The sequence below is a fragment of the Hyperolius riggenbachi genome, chromosome 11 (genome assembly GCF_040937935.1).
Source record: "Hyperolius riggenbachi isolate aHypRig1 chromosome 11, aHypRig1.pri, whole genome shotgun sequence".
Classification (NCBI taxonomy): Eukaryota; Metazoa; Chordata; class Amphibia; order Anura; family Hyperoliidae; genus Hyperolius; species Hyperolius riggenbachi.
Window position 1 is genome coordinate 33,462,481 of NC_090656.1, and position 16,997 is coordinate 33,479,477.

The 16,997-nt window shown below is 45.5% G+C and overlaps 1 protein-coding gene across 3 annotated transcripts in view; it reads left to right on the top strand.

The window, feature by feature from the left end:
* The window catches only part of LOC137539264 (carbohydrate sulfotransferase 5-like), a 41,413-nt gene extending 31,654 nt beyond the window's left edge, over positions 1-9,759 (top strand). For 2 of the 3 annotated variants that reach the window (XM_068261820.1, XM_068261819.1), the window contains exon 2: positions 8,450-9,759. In XM_068261820.1, the coding sequence (XP_068117921.1) occupies positions 8,470-9,630 (1,161 nt within the window). In that variant the 5' untranslated portion in view covers positions 8,450-8,469 and the 3' untranslated portion in view covers positions 9,631-9,759. Of the gene's footprint in view, positions 1-4,199; positions 4,288-8,449 lie in introns of all 3 variants that reach the window. The other variant, XM_068261818.1, reaches the window with a different exon arrangement.
* The last annotated feature ends 7,238 nt before the right edge of the window (positions 9,760-16,997 follow it).

Here is a 16,997-nt window from a genome sequence, read left to right on the forward strand (position 1 = left end):
AGAGGGGGACACAGGGCAGTGATGTGTGTGTGTGTGTGTGTGTGTGTGTGTGTGTGTGTGTGTGTGGGGGGGTATGATACGGTTATACAGCAGCAGAGGCTGAGAGGGGGACACAGGGCAGTGATGTGTGTGTGTGTGGGGGGGGTGGGTGTATGATACGGTTATACAGCAGCGGAGGCTGAGAGGGGGACACAGGGCAGTGATGTGTGTGTGTGTGTGTGTGTGTGTGTGTGGGGGGGGGGGGGGGGTGTATGATACGGTTATACAGCAGCGGAGGCTGAGAGGGGGACACAGGGCTGTGGTGTGTGTGTGTGTGTGTGTGTGTGTGTGTGTGTGTGTGTGTGTGTGTGTGTGTGTGTGTGTGTGTGTGTGTGTGTGTGTGTGTGTGTGTGTGTGTGTGTGTAGTGGCGTAGCAATAGGGGTTGCCCTTGGGTCAGAGGGGCCCTCCCTCAAGCACAATATTAGCTCTCTATTGGCCCTGTGCTGCTAATAATCACTTCTGTAGATGCTTTAAATAGTAGTAATCATTAACAAACGGTTTCCCATCCCCTTCTTGCACCTCTGACACTGTAGTTGCCCTTGGCAGGTTTTGGTGCACCGTATCAATTGTTCTATATAGAGTGCTTGAGGGGCCCCATGTAAAACTTGCACCAGGGCCCATAGCTCCTTAGCTACGCCACTGTGTGTGTGTGTGTGTGTGTGTGTGTGGGGGGGGGTCTGATACGGTTACACAGCGGCAGAGGCTGAGAGGGGGATACAGGGCTTCTCAGTTCTGTGTTCTCATTCTGCCTGAAGAATGCACAGCTTGTTCTAGAAGGAATGACGTACAGGGTGGTGTTGCTTACCATACGGGGGCTGAAGTGACAACAGCATCGTAAAAAGGAGGTAACACAAGTCGCGCACCTCGCTGGGGGATTGCTGGCACGCGCACAGGGTGACTCAACGCATAACGAGCAATACAAATCATCTATTGTACAGAAATATGCGCCCGTCCCAGATAAGTCTGACTTCCCAGACTGAGTTCCCATCACAAAATTCAAGGGAGTGTTTAGAGCGAGCGTTATCATTTCTGTTATTATTCATTTGTGATTATTTATTAATATTAAAATACAGTTTATTTTTGTTCTATCTATATCTATTCATCAATCTATCGATCATTTAAAATATACATTTACTAGCCAACCCGTGGCGTAGCATACACCGCATAGGAGGGTAGAGGGCAGGAAGGGGGTATTGGGCACAGCGGCAGGGAGGGGGGTTGGAACCCCCCTCACCTGGGTCCCCCATGTGTGCTCCCCCTCCAGCTTAAGCTCAGCAGGAACCCCCCCTCACCTGGGTCCCCCATGTGCACTCCCCCTCCAGCTTAAGCTCAGCAGGAATCCCCCCTCACCTGGGTCCCCCATGTGCACTCCCCCTCCAGCTTAAGCTCAGCAGGAACCCCCCCCCCCCCCACACCTGGGTCCCCCATGTGCACTTCCCCTCCAGCTTAAGCTCAGCAGGACCCCCCCCCCCTCACCTGGGTCCCCCATGTGCACTCCCCCTGCAGCTTAAGCTCAGCAGGAACCCCCCTCACCTGGGTCCCCCATGTGCACTCCCCCTCCTGCTTAAGCACAGTAGCAGCCGCCACTATTAGTAAGAGGCAGCGGGCGGGGATGACTCACCTCTTCCGTGTTCCATCGTGCGTTCCGCTGTCGTCACTTCCTGCAATGCCGCACACTGTATTGGTGTAATTTGCCTTTTTAAAACAGAAGGAAATCTGCAATAATTCAGCTATAAGTGAATATTTGTGGTTACCCACAATGCACTGCTACTAAATATGCAAATTACCCCTTTTCCCCCTTGGTAAGCCAAGCAAGCATCCAGAGCCGCTGGTGTATAGCAAGCCTATAGCTTTAAATTTTACACCGTTATATCAAACCCACATGTAGACAGCCTGTTTCAGACTTTTGGTCCTCATCAGTACATGCCAGGGATTGACACGACTGTATGAGATAGGGCTTGGACCAGTACAACAGAGTAACCAAGCAGCTCAGGGTGACCCAAACCACTCGGAATGTATAGGGGGATAAAAGGGACCAAAAAGACCTTCTACTAAAAAAAATCAAGGCTTGGTGTAATTTGCCTTCCTAAAACAGAAGGAAATATGCAATAATTCAGCTATAAGTGAACATTTGTGATTACCCACAATTCACCACTACTAAATATGCAAATTATTCCTTTTCACCCTTGGTAAGTCAAGCAAGCCTATAAGTAAGTCAAGCAAGCCTACAAGCCTATTAAGTTTTACACAGTCATATCAAACCCACATGTGACAGCCTATTTCAGACATTTGATCCTCAACAGTACATAGCAGGGATTGATATGGCTGTATGAGATGGGGCTTGGACCAGTACAACAGAATAACCAAGCAGCTCAGGGTGACCCAAACTACTAAGAATGTATAGAGGGATAAAAGACCAAAAAGCCCTCCTAGTAAAAACATGCAAAGCTTGGGGTAATTTTCCTTCTTAACCACTTGCCGACCGCACACTCATAACGTGCGTCGGCAAAGTGGCAGCTGCAGGACCAGCGACGCAGTACTGCGTCGCCAGCTGCAGCCTAATTAATCAGGAAGCAGCCGCTCGTACGAGCGGCTGCTTCCTGTCAATTCACGGCGGGGGGCTCCGTGAATAGCCTGCGGGCCGCCGATGGCGGCTCGCAGGCTAGATGTAAACACAAGCGGAAATAATCCGCTTTGTTTACATTTGTACGGCGCTGCTGCGCAGCAGCGCCGTAAGGCAGATCGGCGATCCCCGGCCAATCAGCGGCCGGGAATCGCCTCCATGTGACAGGGGACGTCCTGTCACTGGCTGCACAGGACGGATAGCGTCCTGTGCAGCCCAGATCTCCCGGGGGAGCAGGTAGGAGAGGGAGGGGGAGGATTTCGCCGCGGAGGGGGGCTTTGAGGTGCCCCCCCCGCAAAATGCCAGCCAGGAGGAGCGATCAGACCCCCCCTGCACATCATCCCCCTAGTGGGGAAAAAAGGGGGGCGATCTGATCGCTCTGTGTGCCCTTTGATCTGTGCTGGGGGCTGCACAGCCCACCCAGCACAGATCACCTAAAACAGCGCTGGTCCTTAAGGGGGGGTAAAGGGTGGGTCCTCAAGTGGTTAAAACAGAAGCAAATCTGCAATAATTCAGCTATAAGTGAACATTTTTGGTTACCCACAATGCACTGCTACTAAATATGCAAATAATTCCTTTTCACCCTTAGTAAGCCAAGCAAGCATCCAGAACCACTGGTGTATAGCAAGCCTATCGCTTTAAATTTTACACAGACATATCAAACCCACATGTAGACAGCCTGTTTGACTTTTGGTCCTCATCAGTACATAGCAGGGATTGATAAGGCTGTATGAGATAGGGCTTGGACCAGTACAACAGACTAACCAAGCAGCTCAGGGTGACCCAAACTACTAAGAATGTATAGGGGGATAAAAGAGACCAAAAAGCCCTCCTACTAAAAAAAGCAAAGCTTGGTGTAATTTTCCTTCTTAAAACAGAAGCAAATCTGCAATAATTCCGCTATAAGTGAACATTTGTGGTTACCCACAATGCACTGCTACTGAATATGCAAATTATCCCTCTTTGCCCTTGGTTTGATATGACACTACTTCTTCTTCTTGCTTGGACCAGCCCCTTCTTCTTGCTTGGACCGGCCCTGGGGGCAGGGCGCTACTTCTTCTTCTTGCTTGAAGGTTGAGGCACTTACTCTATTATATATATAGATACCAGAATAAAATGCACTGAAAGTTATATTTTTACTATGTAGTCATGCACCATACTTGATCTGACAGGTTTTGAACTAATCTATCTCCTCATGAGGGATTCGCAGAGTTTCATTTATTCATTACAAAGGCCCTGCCTTCAAACTATCCATACAAAGATCCTGGCCGGCCTCCCTACTCAAAGGACACAATTCTGGTAGTTGAACTGTCACTGCCATCCAAGGAGTGCTTTTAATAATTCCTGAGCTCCCCCCCCCCCCCATGAGGAGGCAGGGCCGCCACCAGCTACAAGCGAGGCACGCCCCTTACTTGAGGGGGGCCTTGCTGTCTTGCTAGTGACGGCCCACAGTAACTTATGATACACTGTTCCAGCGGAGAGGCCTCTGACCACTCTCTCTTCTTCTCACCTCTCTCCCCTCCTTTTGCTGCCTAGCCAGGTCACGCCCCGAAAGTAACTATGGTGGTAGGACATGGAGGTGGCCAGAGGAGAAGAGTGCGGCGAGAGCAAGAGAGAGTGGAAGGTGGTTATGTAAGCTGATACCTGCCTAACCTATACTGTAGCACCTGTACATGGCTAACATATTGAGGGGACCACCTGTACCTGGCTTCTTATACTGGGGACACCTATAGCTCGCTACCTATACTGGGGGCACCTACCTGGCTACCTATACTGGGGGCACCTGTACCTGGCTACCTATACTGGGGGCACCTATACCTGGCTACCTATACTGGGGGCACCACCTATACCTGGCTACCTATACTGGGACACCACCTATACCTGGCTACCTATACTGGGGCACCTATACCTGGCTATCTATACTGGGGGCACCTATACCTGGTTACCTATACTGGGGGCACCTATACCTGGCTACCTATACTGGGGGCACCTATACCTGGCTACCTATACTGGGGGCACCTGTACCTGGCTACCTATACTGGGGCACCACCTATACCTGGCTACCTATACCGAGGGCAACTATAGCCGGCTACCTATACCGGGACACCACCTATAGATGGCTATCTATACTGGGGGCACCTATGCCTGGGTATCTATACTGGGGGCACTTATGCCTGGCTAGGACTGGGCAGGGGGACAAGAGGTGACACAGGGGGGCATAGAGGTTGACAAAAGAGGCACAGGGGAAACAGAGGTGACACAGAGGGAGACAAAAGAGGAACAGGGAGAACAGATATGGGACCTGAGGGACACCGAGGACAAAAGAGGCGCAAACTGAGGTGACACAGAGGGGGACAAAAGAGGCAGAGGGAGAACAGAGGGTGACAAAAGAACGCAGCCAGTCTGGCGTAAGAGAAGTGCGCTCTTTACATATTTCTCCAGCAGCCACCGCACTTTTCTTGCGCAGATTGTCCACAACTGGCAGCATGGGAGCAATCCATGTGCATGGGGCTGGAGGAAGCTCCAGGTATGTATACAACTTATTTAATATTGTCACCGGTTTCCTTTAAGACCATCTCTGAGAAAGAGCCAACTTCGGTGGCGAATCGTGATAGATTGGGGGGGGGGGGGGGGGGAGGGTCTGCTGAGCCCACACTAACATCCTGCCACACTAACATCCTGGTAGGCATCCTACTACACTGTTTTCATCCCTCAGCTCTGGCAATTCCCGTCTCCATTACCTCATTCTTCACCGTCCACAATACTGCGTTTTGTTTTGTTTTATGGGGTTTTCAGCCTCACTTATCTACCGCATTCATTTTTTCTTGCACTACGCACTAAATTCAATTTTTTGTTCTTTTTGCTATAGTATAGTACAACTGTTGCACATTTTATTTATTGTATTCACCTATACCCCGGCCCTATGGTTCTATTAGGTGTTTTAAATCATGGTACTCAAAGGCATTTGTTATTATATATTCAGGTCTGGTGCGGTATTTTTTGAGGCTATTCTGTGTTAGTGAGATTATTGTCCCTATTAGCCATTCTGCACAGCTCAGATAGTTATTGCTGCATATTTGTTATATAGATTTTGTTAGATGGAGCTTGCCCATTTGTTACTTGAAAATCCACAGAATCGGTAAATGACATTGGCGGAAATCGGAATTTTACCAGAATCGGAAATCAGCGTTTCCGACCAACCGGCTATCCCTTTTCATTCAGCGCCACCATCACATTCCTTGGATTGCTCAGAGTACTCTGTAAACTGCTTCAGGAAACTGTAAGTAGCGAAATGAAGAATGAATTTTGTCAAAACAAGCAAACAGCTGAAGGGCGAATGAAAATGCACCTAATAGTTTAGCAAACAGCTGAATTCCACAGTAAGTGACTTTACCACACCCTACTGGAGACCTGTGGTACTTACAGTCCAATCTGCCTAGCCATCTTGTCTTCCTGCTCTTAGTGGTTGCATGGTGCCATCTAGTGGTGAAATAGAGGTAGCATGGACATTTTTTTCCCAAGAATGTCAAGCATGTAGCTGTTGAGTGTGAGATATTTTTATCCTTTGAGGAGATGAGCTATAGGCATGATAATTACACACTTCTAGAATTCTGTGTAAACTGGCGGACTGACATCAGGTGACACAGCGGTGTAAAGTAGCAGTACAGAAGGTGGGCGTATCATACAGGACATATCATTTGTGACAGTGTTAAATGTTATCAGGAGGAAGGGTGTCAGTGCTCAGCTTGTACTCACAGCAGCTGAAATTAAAATCAAAACTATTGTCCTCGCTGTCGATGAACGACTAGTGATAATCGTAATCAGCTAATTTTGATTACGCCCATAGGTAATTACGATTCGTAATGTGAAGTAATTTTGTGCCAAATTTAGCAGTGAATAGCAAAACCCCCATACATGCTAATGACACCAAATTGCTAAGGAGGATAGTGAGTATAAGTAAAAAAAAATAATAATAATATATATTTCAAAAAGACTGTAGTTTTTGAGAAAAATCGATTTTAAAAATGCAAAGGAAAAATGTTTTTTAAACTCAGAAAAATGAAAGTTTAACCATTTACCGGCATCCTGACTTATTAAAACGTCCTGTTTGAGCCTGTTAATGGCAACAGGATGTTTTAATAAGTCACGCGTTCTCGCTGCCGCTTCGCACGTGTACGCGCCACTTCCTGCTGCCGTTTCCGTCGGGATTCCGTGTTCAGCGATTGGGGAAGAGGACCGAGCAGTCCTCTATCCAATCGCAATGCCTGGAATGAATGGACGTGACCGTGTTCAGCGGCCACGTCCATTCATAAAACAGGACACAGTCACAGCTAGTTAAATGTAAAAAAAAAAAAAAGTGAACACTTTCTATAAACTGGGAAAGTGTTCACTAGCGCCATCTTGTGGCCAAAAAGTAAAATTACACATACATGCACATACATGCATACACAATATTAATAAAATTAATAACTTACACTTCCAAAGATCTCCCCCCCCCCACCCCCCCAAAAAAAAACACTTGTAAAAAAAAAAATCAGTTTAAAAAAAATACATAAATAGTTGCCTTAGGGACTCAGCTTTTTTAATCTATATTTTAAGAGGGAAAATTACTTTTACTTTACTACATAGAGGCTTGTAATTATGGACCGGAAAAAAACCCCAAAAAAACAAAAATAACACCCATATTTCCAAAAAATATATTGTCGCCATACATTGTGATAGGGACATAAGTTAAACAGTTTAATAATCGGGACAACTGGGCAAATAAAATGTGTCGGTTTTATCAACAGAACGTTTAATTTTAAAACTATAATAGCCGAAAACTGAGAAATAATTACTAGCAAATACTACCCACAGTAAGCCTAATTGGTGGCGGAAAAAACGAGGTATAGATCATTTTGTTGTGATAAGTAGTAATAAAGTTATTAGGGAAAAAAAGGGAGGAACGCTGACAGGTGAAAATTGCTCTGGTTCGTTAGGGTAAAAACCCTTGGGGTTGAACTGGTTAAAAAAACATTTATAACATTTATCCTTTACATTTTTAATTGCTTACAGTGGGAGTGAGCGGCGGTAAGGGAGGACTATCCATATCCCTGCAAGATAAAGCAGGGATGTAGGTACTTGTGCCTTGGGGGGGGGGGGGGGGGGATTGTGGGCAAAGTGGTTATTGTGACTTTCTAGAGCTGCACTGCAGTTAAGAAAAGTGTAAATCCATCCCTAAACTGTCCCAGGTTAAGCAGTGCTTAATAGCAGTTCTACAGATAGTGCAGCAGTGCAGGCTAGGCATGATTTGTGATGTGCTCCTCCCCTTGCTGAACTTTTCACTCAGAGCCTGCTGGTATCAACACAGCAGATGTATTTGGTTACTTTTGCAACAGCACTTTCCCTCACATACTGCACTGTCTGATAAACCTTCCTAACTCCTCCTTATTTTACAACAGTTTTAGAAGGAAACAGTACTATTTAGTGATTTCTTAAGATGTCTGAGACAAAATATTGGTAGGTTTTTAGAAATCCGTGCAGAACGGTCTTAGACACTCTTGATAAATGTCCTCCAGTGATCCTCTGTACTTCCTTCTAATTTTAAGCTCGACAGAGAGCCACCATTAGTTGAGGTTAGGAATGTAGAAGCTTTGAAATTCATCTTACATTTGGGCCCTAAGATGGGCCTTGGCTTACTTGTCCAGAAAGTGTGTTTATAACTTTGTATACTGTAACTATTAAAGGTTTGTTTATTCCCACAAGATGTAATGATTTTAACTTTACTATTTTATTTTTCTGAACAGAGATTGGCCACGTGGCAATCATGGTGAGGATAAAATTGAATGGCTCATTGGCTACTGGACTCCTCCTAGTTCAGACCGTATTTCTTCTCATCCTTTACTCCAGGCAAAGTTTCAACCATTCTGGTACTGATAGCAAGGAGAGAGTCCACCTTCTTATCCTCTCCTCCTGGAGATCGGGCTCCTCCTTTATTGGCCAAGTCTTCAGTCAACATCCTGATGTCTTCTACTTGATGGAACCAGCCTGGCACGTGTGGGTGACCATGTTTCACAACAGTGCCGAGGCCCTTCAGATGGCAGTCAGGGACCTGGTCCGCTCTGTGTTCCTCTGTGACATGTCTGTATTTGACTCATATTTGCCTAGGGGGCGCAATGTGTCCTCCTTGTTCCAGTGGGCGGTTAGCAGAGCCCTGTGCACGGCGCCAGTGTGCAAACTCTTTGCCAGAGATCACATCACCAATGAGACGGTCTGTAAGACCCTTTGTGGAAAGTCTCCCTTTGATAGTGTTGAGCAATCTTGTCACACCCACAGCCATATCGTGATTAAGGAGGTTCGCTTTTTTGACTTGAAATCTCTCTATCCTCTTCTCACTGATCCTTCTTTGAACTTAAAAATAATCCACCTGGTCCGGGACCCTAGAGCTGTGGCCAAGTCTCGTGAGCAGGCCAAGAAAGCCCTAGCTAGAGATAATGGAATCGTCCTCAACACCAATGGAACCAAAGTAGACGACAGCAAGTATCAGGTTATCCAGCAAATCTGTCGAAGCCACGTGCAGATCTATGAAACAGCAACGCTGAAATCTCCCAGCTTCCTAAAAAATAGATACATGTTGGTCAGGTATGAAGATGTGGTCCAGGATCCCTTAAGGGAGATCAAAGAAATGTACAAATTTGCTGGCCTGAAACTCACCGACAAGCTCCAGAGTTGGATTTATAATGTCACACATGGTCAGAGCTCTGGAAACAAGAAAGACGCTTTTCTAACTACCTCTCGTAATGCACTAAATGTGTCTCAGGCTTGGAGGAATGTCCTACCGCATGACAAAGTCAAGAGAATCCAGGCAGTATGTAAAGGGGCTATGGACTTGCTTGGCTACGTTCTCGTAGACTCAGAATCGGAACAGAAAGACTTGTCCATAGAAGCTGTGTTGCCCAGAAGACAGTACCAATTTGGATGGTTATGACTTCAACGAAACACATGACCTTTGCACTTTTTATAGGCTTTAATATTTAGTTTCTATTGTTATTTATTATTTTCACGTCTGTGAACTGTGAAAAGAAAATGTTTACGGAAATCCAAACGTAAAGAACAAGTCCAGGAGATTAATATTCACATTTCTGAGAAGTGGGGAAAGAGGTTAAAACCTTTTATTGGGTTTTCATTGTTCTAGAACATTGCAGTTTTAGAGCAGGTGCAGAGACTAGCAACAAAATGGATTAGAAGGATAGAAGGCCTCACCAAGGAAGGTTAGATAAACTGGGTTTATTTAGTCTGGAGAAAAGATGCCTTAGAGGAAATCTATGAAGTAGGGCTGCACGGTTTTTCGGTTTAAAACCGAAACCGCGGTTCGTGTCAAGACGATCTGGTGATCGTCAGTATCATCGGTTTTTCTGAGTGCCCGCCCGCTGCCTGCACGCCTGTCTAGCCCGCCTTCCGCTGTGCGCCGATTGGCCAGAGCCGGCAGAAGCAGTGAATATGTATTATTGTTAATGAGCGGGGGGGGGGGGGTCCACTCGAGCGAGCGGCACACAGCTTTACCAATCACTGGATAGCGATGGAATGACGGTAGCGATAGGCAGAGCTGTACGCTCTGTAGCCTTGGCACCACCACAAAAGCCTTGGCACCAGCCCTTGGTGGTGCACACAGATAGAACAAATCCCAGATGTGGTCTTTTCCAAGCCAACAATAGTATACTCTGCTGCGCTAGAACTCCACCAATTGCCTTGATACAATCACACACTGGTTCCGGGAGATCCCTCATTTTCATAGTGCTGTTACCAGGATTCCACTCTCACCAGAGTCATGCAGAAAGTCAAAAGATAAATAGGAACTCTTCTGTGGGTCCTAAAGGAGTTAGGACCCACAGAAGATGTCCCAACACTATGAAAAGGAGGGATCTCCCGGGACCAGTGTGTGATTGTATTAAGGCAATTGGTGGAGGTTTACCACAACATAGTATACCATTGTTAGATCGACCAAGAGACCTGTTGGTTACGCCGGAGGCAGCCGATTCCCTATCAATATCGTCATGAAGTACTTCGGGAACGGCCCTGTGACACCGCATCGACTGCTGCCCTCCGGTGTCCATGCATTAAAATCCCACCTGTTTCAGCTGCCGCTAATGCTCCTGCTTCCCCATTCAAGTCTCACGTGGCTGCTCGTATAGCATGTGGCGGGTGTGACGTCACACATGCCACATGGGATGCGAATGGGGAAGCAGGAGCAGCTGGATACTCTTGGCAGGTGGAACTGGTGAGATTTTAATGCATGGGCACCGGGAGAGCTCATTAACATTTGGGGGACAGGGGTCGGGGTTCTGTTGCTTGTCCCGATATCACATGCTGTTACCACCTCGGACCCAATCTGAACATCCTGGGAAATATCAGGTCATCGTGGTGATCAATACAGTCCACCAAATTCGGCCCGAAATCAGTCAAACTGTCATCCGGGCATGCTTGTTGCAGAACGGATTTTAATCTGATCCAATAATCAAATCGAATGGTCGATCAGGCCACTAGATGTGACTACCTTTAGACCTTCCCATCAGGTTTGTATTGCTGCTTACCTCCTGTCTCCAGGACCACCAGAAGTTATAGAAGTCTTTGTAGGCCCCACAGACAGGACAGGAAGTGGAAGAATCTCAGCAAGATGGACACAGAGGAAAGGGGAGTAACATGGACAGAGAGGAAAGGGGAGTAACATGGACACAGAGGGAAGGGGAGCAACATGGACACAGAGGAAAAGGGAGAACATACAGTAGACACAGAGGAAAAGGGAGAAACGAGGACAGAGAGGGAAGGGGTGCAACACAGACACAAAGGGAAGGGGAGCAACGAGGACAGAGAGGGAAGGGGAGCAACATGGACACAGAGGAAAGGGGTGCAACGAGGACAGAGAGGGAAGGGGAGCAACGAGGACACAGGGAAGTTGTGCAATGTGGGCACAGAAGGAAGGGGAGCAACGAGGACAGAGAGGGAAGGGGAGCAACATGGACACAGGGAAGTTGTGCAATGTGGACACAGAGGGAAGGGGAGCAACGTGGACACAGAGGGAAGGGGAGCAACATGGACACAGAGGGAAGTTGTGCAACGTGGACACAGAGGGAAGGGGAGCAACGTGGACACAGAGGGAAGGGGAGCAACATGGACACAGAGGGAAGGGGTGCAACGAGGACACAGAGGGAAGGGGAGCAACGTGGACACAGAGGGAAGGGGAGTAACATGGACACAGAGGAAAAGGGAGAACATGGACACAGAGGGAAGGGGTGCAACGAGGACACAGAGGGAAGGGGAGTAACATGGACACAGAGGGAAGTTGTACAACGTGGACACAGAAGGAAGGGGAGCAATGAGGACACAGTGGGAAGGGGAGTAACAGACACAGAGGGAAGGGGAGTAACATAGACACAGAGGGAAGGGGCTTACTGAAGCAGTGATGCCGGATGATGAGCTGCTGTCCTGCATAGCAGGCGGTCACCTGCTATTGTCTGATATGACCCAGGCAATAAAAATATTACTAACATTTGTGTAGCACTTTTTTCCTGTCTGACTCAAAGCACTTGAGAGCTGCAGCCACTAGGGGCGCTCGGTATTGGCCACCCTGCAGTGTTACAATATTCAGACACAGCAAACATCACCAGCAAACTACTCTAGCTTTACTGCATGCATAGAGTGCAGAAGCTCTTTCCTCACTCATCTCTGTAGTCTGGAATAATTGTTTAACATAAAAGTATTTTTTAAAGTGGACTGAACTCTTGCACAGGACAGAAGGAAAACCGAGAGAAATGTACCCTGTATATTTTTAGAGAGTTCAGCCTGTCTAATTCCCCCTCATCTGTGACTAATCACAAGTGTAATTTGATCTCTCAGCTATGTCAGCTGGCTGCCTCAGCAGAGAGCGAATTTGTAAACACAGGATGTTAACCCCATGTCTGCTTCCATGAAGGCAGGAAGTAGACACATTGCGGATTTATTTCAGGATTTGTATCAGATGCAACAAAGAAATGATTTCTGTAAAGCTTATTATGCTGTTGAGTATCTTTTAGAGCAGAGAGGAGGTCTGAGTTCTGGTCCACTTTACCTGGTAATTATGCCATTATAATGAGGGATGGTCAATAAGATGCTAATATATCTAGCAGGAACACAAACTGAATACAAATTGTATGCGGTTTGAGATTGGCACAGTCCGATCCACTTCCTGCCAATTTTGATTGGCCCTATTCCAGGTTGCATACAATTTGCTTTACATTTGCATGCAAGCTGGAATTTTTAGCATCTCGCTGACGGTTTACCATCCGTTTCTGAAATCCCTTTTGTGAAAAAATAGCAGTACTTGGGTTATTAAAATTTATTTTCATTATCTCTATGGATATTTCCTTCTTATTTAAGTATATACGCAAAAGGTTTGACAATTCTATTGTGATATATTCATTTGTTCTTGAAAATCACCTATTAATCTTTATTTATAGTTCCTTCATGTGAATTTGAAGTCTGTTGACATTTTGAGGTCACCAAAAATACAGTAATTTAGTACGAGTCCCGATGCCTTCCCTGTGCCTTCCGGCAAAACTGGATGACTGCAAAATAATTTGTAAACCCCAATTTTAACAAATGACGCATGGATATGAGTGTATGTAGAGGCAGTCCCCACGTTCTAAACAAGTTAGGGATTGTAGATTTGTTCCAAAAGGAATCATCAGCCAAAATAAAAAAAAAAAATCTGCTTTACTTACTAGAGGTGTTGCTACAATCCTCAAAGATCCGGGGCACCAAGGTTAGAGAGAATGCGGCGCGCTGGGCAGGCCCGGATTTCTGGCAAGGTCACAGAGGCCATGGCCTAGGGCGATAAAAATTAGCAGGGCGCAGGACTTGGAGAGATAAGAGGTCGCATGTCAAAGTAAATCACCACTCCTGCTTTGCTCTGGTCTGCCTGAATTCCAGAGATCCCTGCATCTCTCTTACTTGTGCAAAGTGTGTGTTATGGCAGTCAGCATCTGCTGTCACCTGTATGATGAGAGGGGACAAACAATCTGCTGTGAGAAGAAAAATATATGGGCTCAAGTAGCAGAACTCTTGAGTTCTGATTAGTTTTTCTCATGCAGCACGCATTCACGGGCAGGAATTAGCAGCTCTCCCCCTCCCTGACTGATGATAGTTTATTACTACTAGGTCAGTGCTGTTAAAGACCTCAGATCTGTTGAATTTATGGCTTTTTTTTCCTCCTAGAGAATGCCAACAACATTCTTTGTACAGTTTAACTCTTTCCTGGCTTTTTTTGCCAGCAAAGTACTGTGTTGACCATCAGTGAAAGCAGGATGTTTTGAAACAGAATGACAACTGTGTTACATTTATTTATATTTACAAAACAATCAATGCATCTCCTGCTGACTGTATATTTAGCTGTGTGCCTAACATCTTGTATACAGTAACACAGTCTGAAGACGGCTCATTAACCAAAGGCTCACTGTTTTTCTTTTGGTTAGCCAATAAAAAGTGTTATTCTGTTACAAAACTTCCTGCTGACTGATTTTAAAATCTGTCTTAAGTGCTAAATTGTCACTGTGTAAAGTACACCTGAGCTTATGCTGGGTACACACAATGCAATTTTCTGACAGCTTTACTGTCAGATCGACTATTTCCAACATGTCCGATCTGCTTTCCAATCAATTTTCTGAATGATTTTTCATAGATGTGAACAGCAAATTGATCGAAAAATTGAAATTAGATCAGACATGATGGAATCAATCGACCTGACAGTAAATCTGTCAGGAAATTGCATCATGTGTACCTAGCATTACACTACATCTATGCCAGTGTGTGTAGTGTCGGATCCTTCTACTTACCTGTTCTCTGTTTTGGATGGGCTTCTCTGCATTGTGCTGCTCTGTCCCCTATTTGTGGCTCTGATGGCAGCAAGTAGCACAGAGGACAATGAAGCAGCGCTGTCCACTGGGGCTCCTTGTGATTTTGCACTCCTGTATGCATGTGCACAGGAGCCGAGGGAGTGTTATGGGTATGTGTACTGACAAGTGCTGCTGAGTGCTCATACATGAGCATCATTTGTGAAGTATGCAAGCCCAGAACACTATCGCCTGCTGTGCATGCAGACAGGAGTGCAAAATTACATGGAGTGGACAGAGCATGCACTGCTTCTTTGTTGAACGGGGCAAATCAGCAAAACAGAGGGGGGCCCGTTCAAACTAGTCAGAGTTGGACAGAATGGGGGGGGGGGCGGTTGGTGACAGCCGGCCTAGGGCGCTGGAAAGTACAAATTCGGCCCTGGCGCTGGGCGTGGCCATGCCTGGGAAAAATGAGCAAGGCCATGCCAGGTAAAATGGGCGTGGCTATGACATGAGCATAGCCAACTGTGATATAACAGAAACTCAAAAGGGCACAGAGTTTTTTCTCAAAAAGTTATCCAAAGTGACCCTAAAGGCGATTAGACAACATTTTTTTCCCTCCAAAAGCACACATACTGAATAAGGCAGCATCTCCTCCTGCAAAAGAAAATACACATACCAAAGAGGTGTTTTCCAACATACTGGAAATGTATAAAACGGTACACCACAGATTTGGATTGCATAAAACGGTACGCCACAGATTTGGATTGCATAAGACAGTACACCACAAGTTTGGATTGCATCAAACAAAATGACAAAGGTTTGGATTGCATAAAACGTAACGCCACAGATTTGGAATGCATAAAACAGTACACCACAGGTTTGGAATGCATAAAACAGTACACCACAGGTTTGGAATGCATAAAACGGTACGCCACAGATTTTGATTGCATAAAATAGTACGCCACAGGTTTGGATTGCAGAAACGATTAAAGGGAACCTAAACAGAGGGATATGGATGTCCTGCTGATCTCTTTGGCTGCTGTGGTGACTGAATCAGAAACCTGAAACAAGCATGCAGCTAATCCAGTGTGACTTCAGTCAGAGCACCTGATCTGCATGCTTGTTGAGGGGCTGTGGCTTAAAGGGGAACTGAAGCAAGAGGTATACTGACTAAGACTGCCATATTTATTTCCTTTTAATCAATACCAGTTGCCTGGCAGCCCTGCTGGTCTATTTCTCTGCAGTAGTATCTGAATAACACCAGAAACAAGCATGCAGCTAGTCTTGTCAGATCTGACTTTAACCATTTCAGCCCACGGGGATTTTTCACCTTATGCATCAGAGCAATTTTCACCTCCCATTCATTCGCTAATTACTTTATCACTACTTATCACAATTTATTGATCTACATCTTGTTTTTTCCGCCACTAATTAGGTTTTCTTTGGGTGGTACATTTTGCTAAGAATTATTTTATTATAAATGCATTTAAACAGGATTAATAAAAAAAAAATGAAAAAAAAATCATTTCTCAGTTTTCGGCCATTATAGCTTTAAAATAATCCACGCTACCATAATTAAAACCTATGTATTTTATTTGCCTGTTTGTCTCCATTATTATACCATTTACATTTTGTCCCTATCACAATGTATGGCGCTAATATTTTATTTGGAAATAAAGGTGCATGGTTTCCATTTTGCGTCCATCACTATTTACAAGCTTATAATTAAAAAAAAATATTTGTAGCATCAAATGCATATTTAAAAAGTTCAGACCCTTAGGTAACTATTTGTCTTTTTTTTTTCTTTTTTTTTTAAATTGTAATTTTTTTTCCATTAAAAATTTTATTTGGGTAATATTTTGGTGTGGGACATAAACAGTTAATTTTTAATGCTGTTATATGTGTAAATTGTAATAAAAAATATGTAGATGTAGTTTTACTATTTAGCCACAAGATGGCCACCTTCATTTTTGTTTTCCCTCCTTGTGCTTCTCACTAAGCGGAAGTACAAGGGGGATGCGGATATTTTTCCGGGCAGAAAAACTGAAGCCTCTTGTGAGAGCGCTTCGGTTTTTCTGCGGAGGACACGATCCGTGTTCCCGTTCACTGATCTCAGGGCTATTGGGGGACACCACGGGGCGCGGGAGCACGCCGAAGCGCGGCACAGCAGCTGCCCGGACGTGAGCTTCACGTCCGGGCGGCAGAAACGGTTAAAGTCTGAAACACCTGATCTGCTGCATGCTTGTTCAGGGGCTATGGCTAATAGTATTAGAGGCAGAGGATCAGCAGGGCTGCCAGGCAACTGGTATTGATTAAAAGGAAATAAATATGGCAGCCTCCATATACCTCTTACTTCAGTTCCCCTTTAAAGTATTAGACACAGGATCAGCAGGAGAGTCAGGGAACTGGTATTTTAAAAGGAAAAATCCATATGCTTCTCAGTTTAGGTTCCCTTTAACAAAAAACTGCTACTTCTCCCCCACCCCAT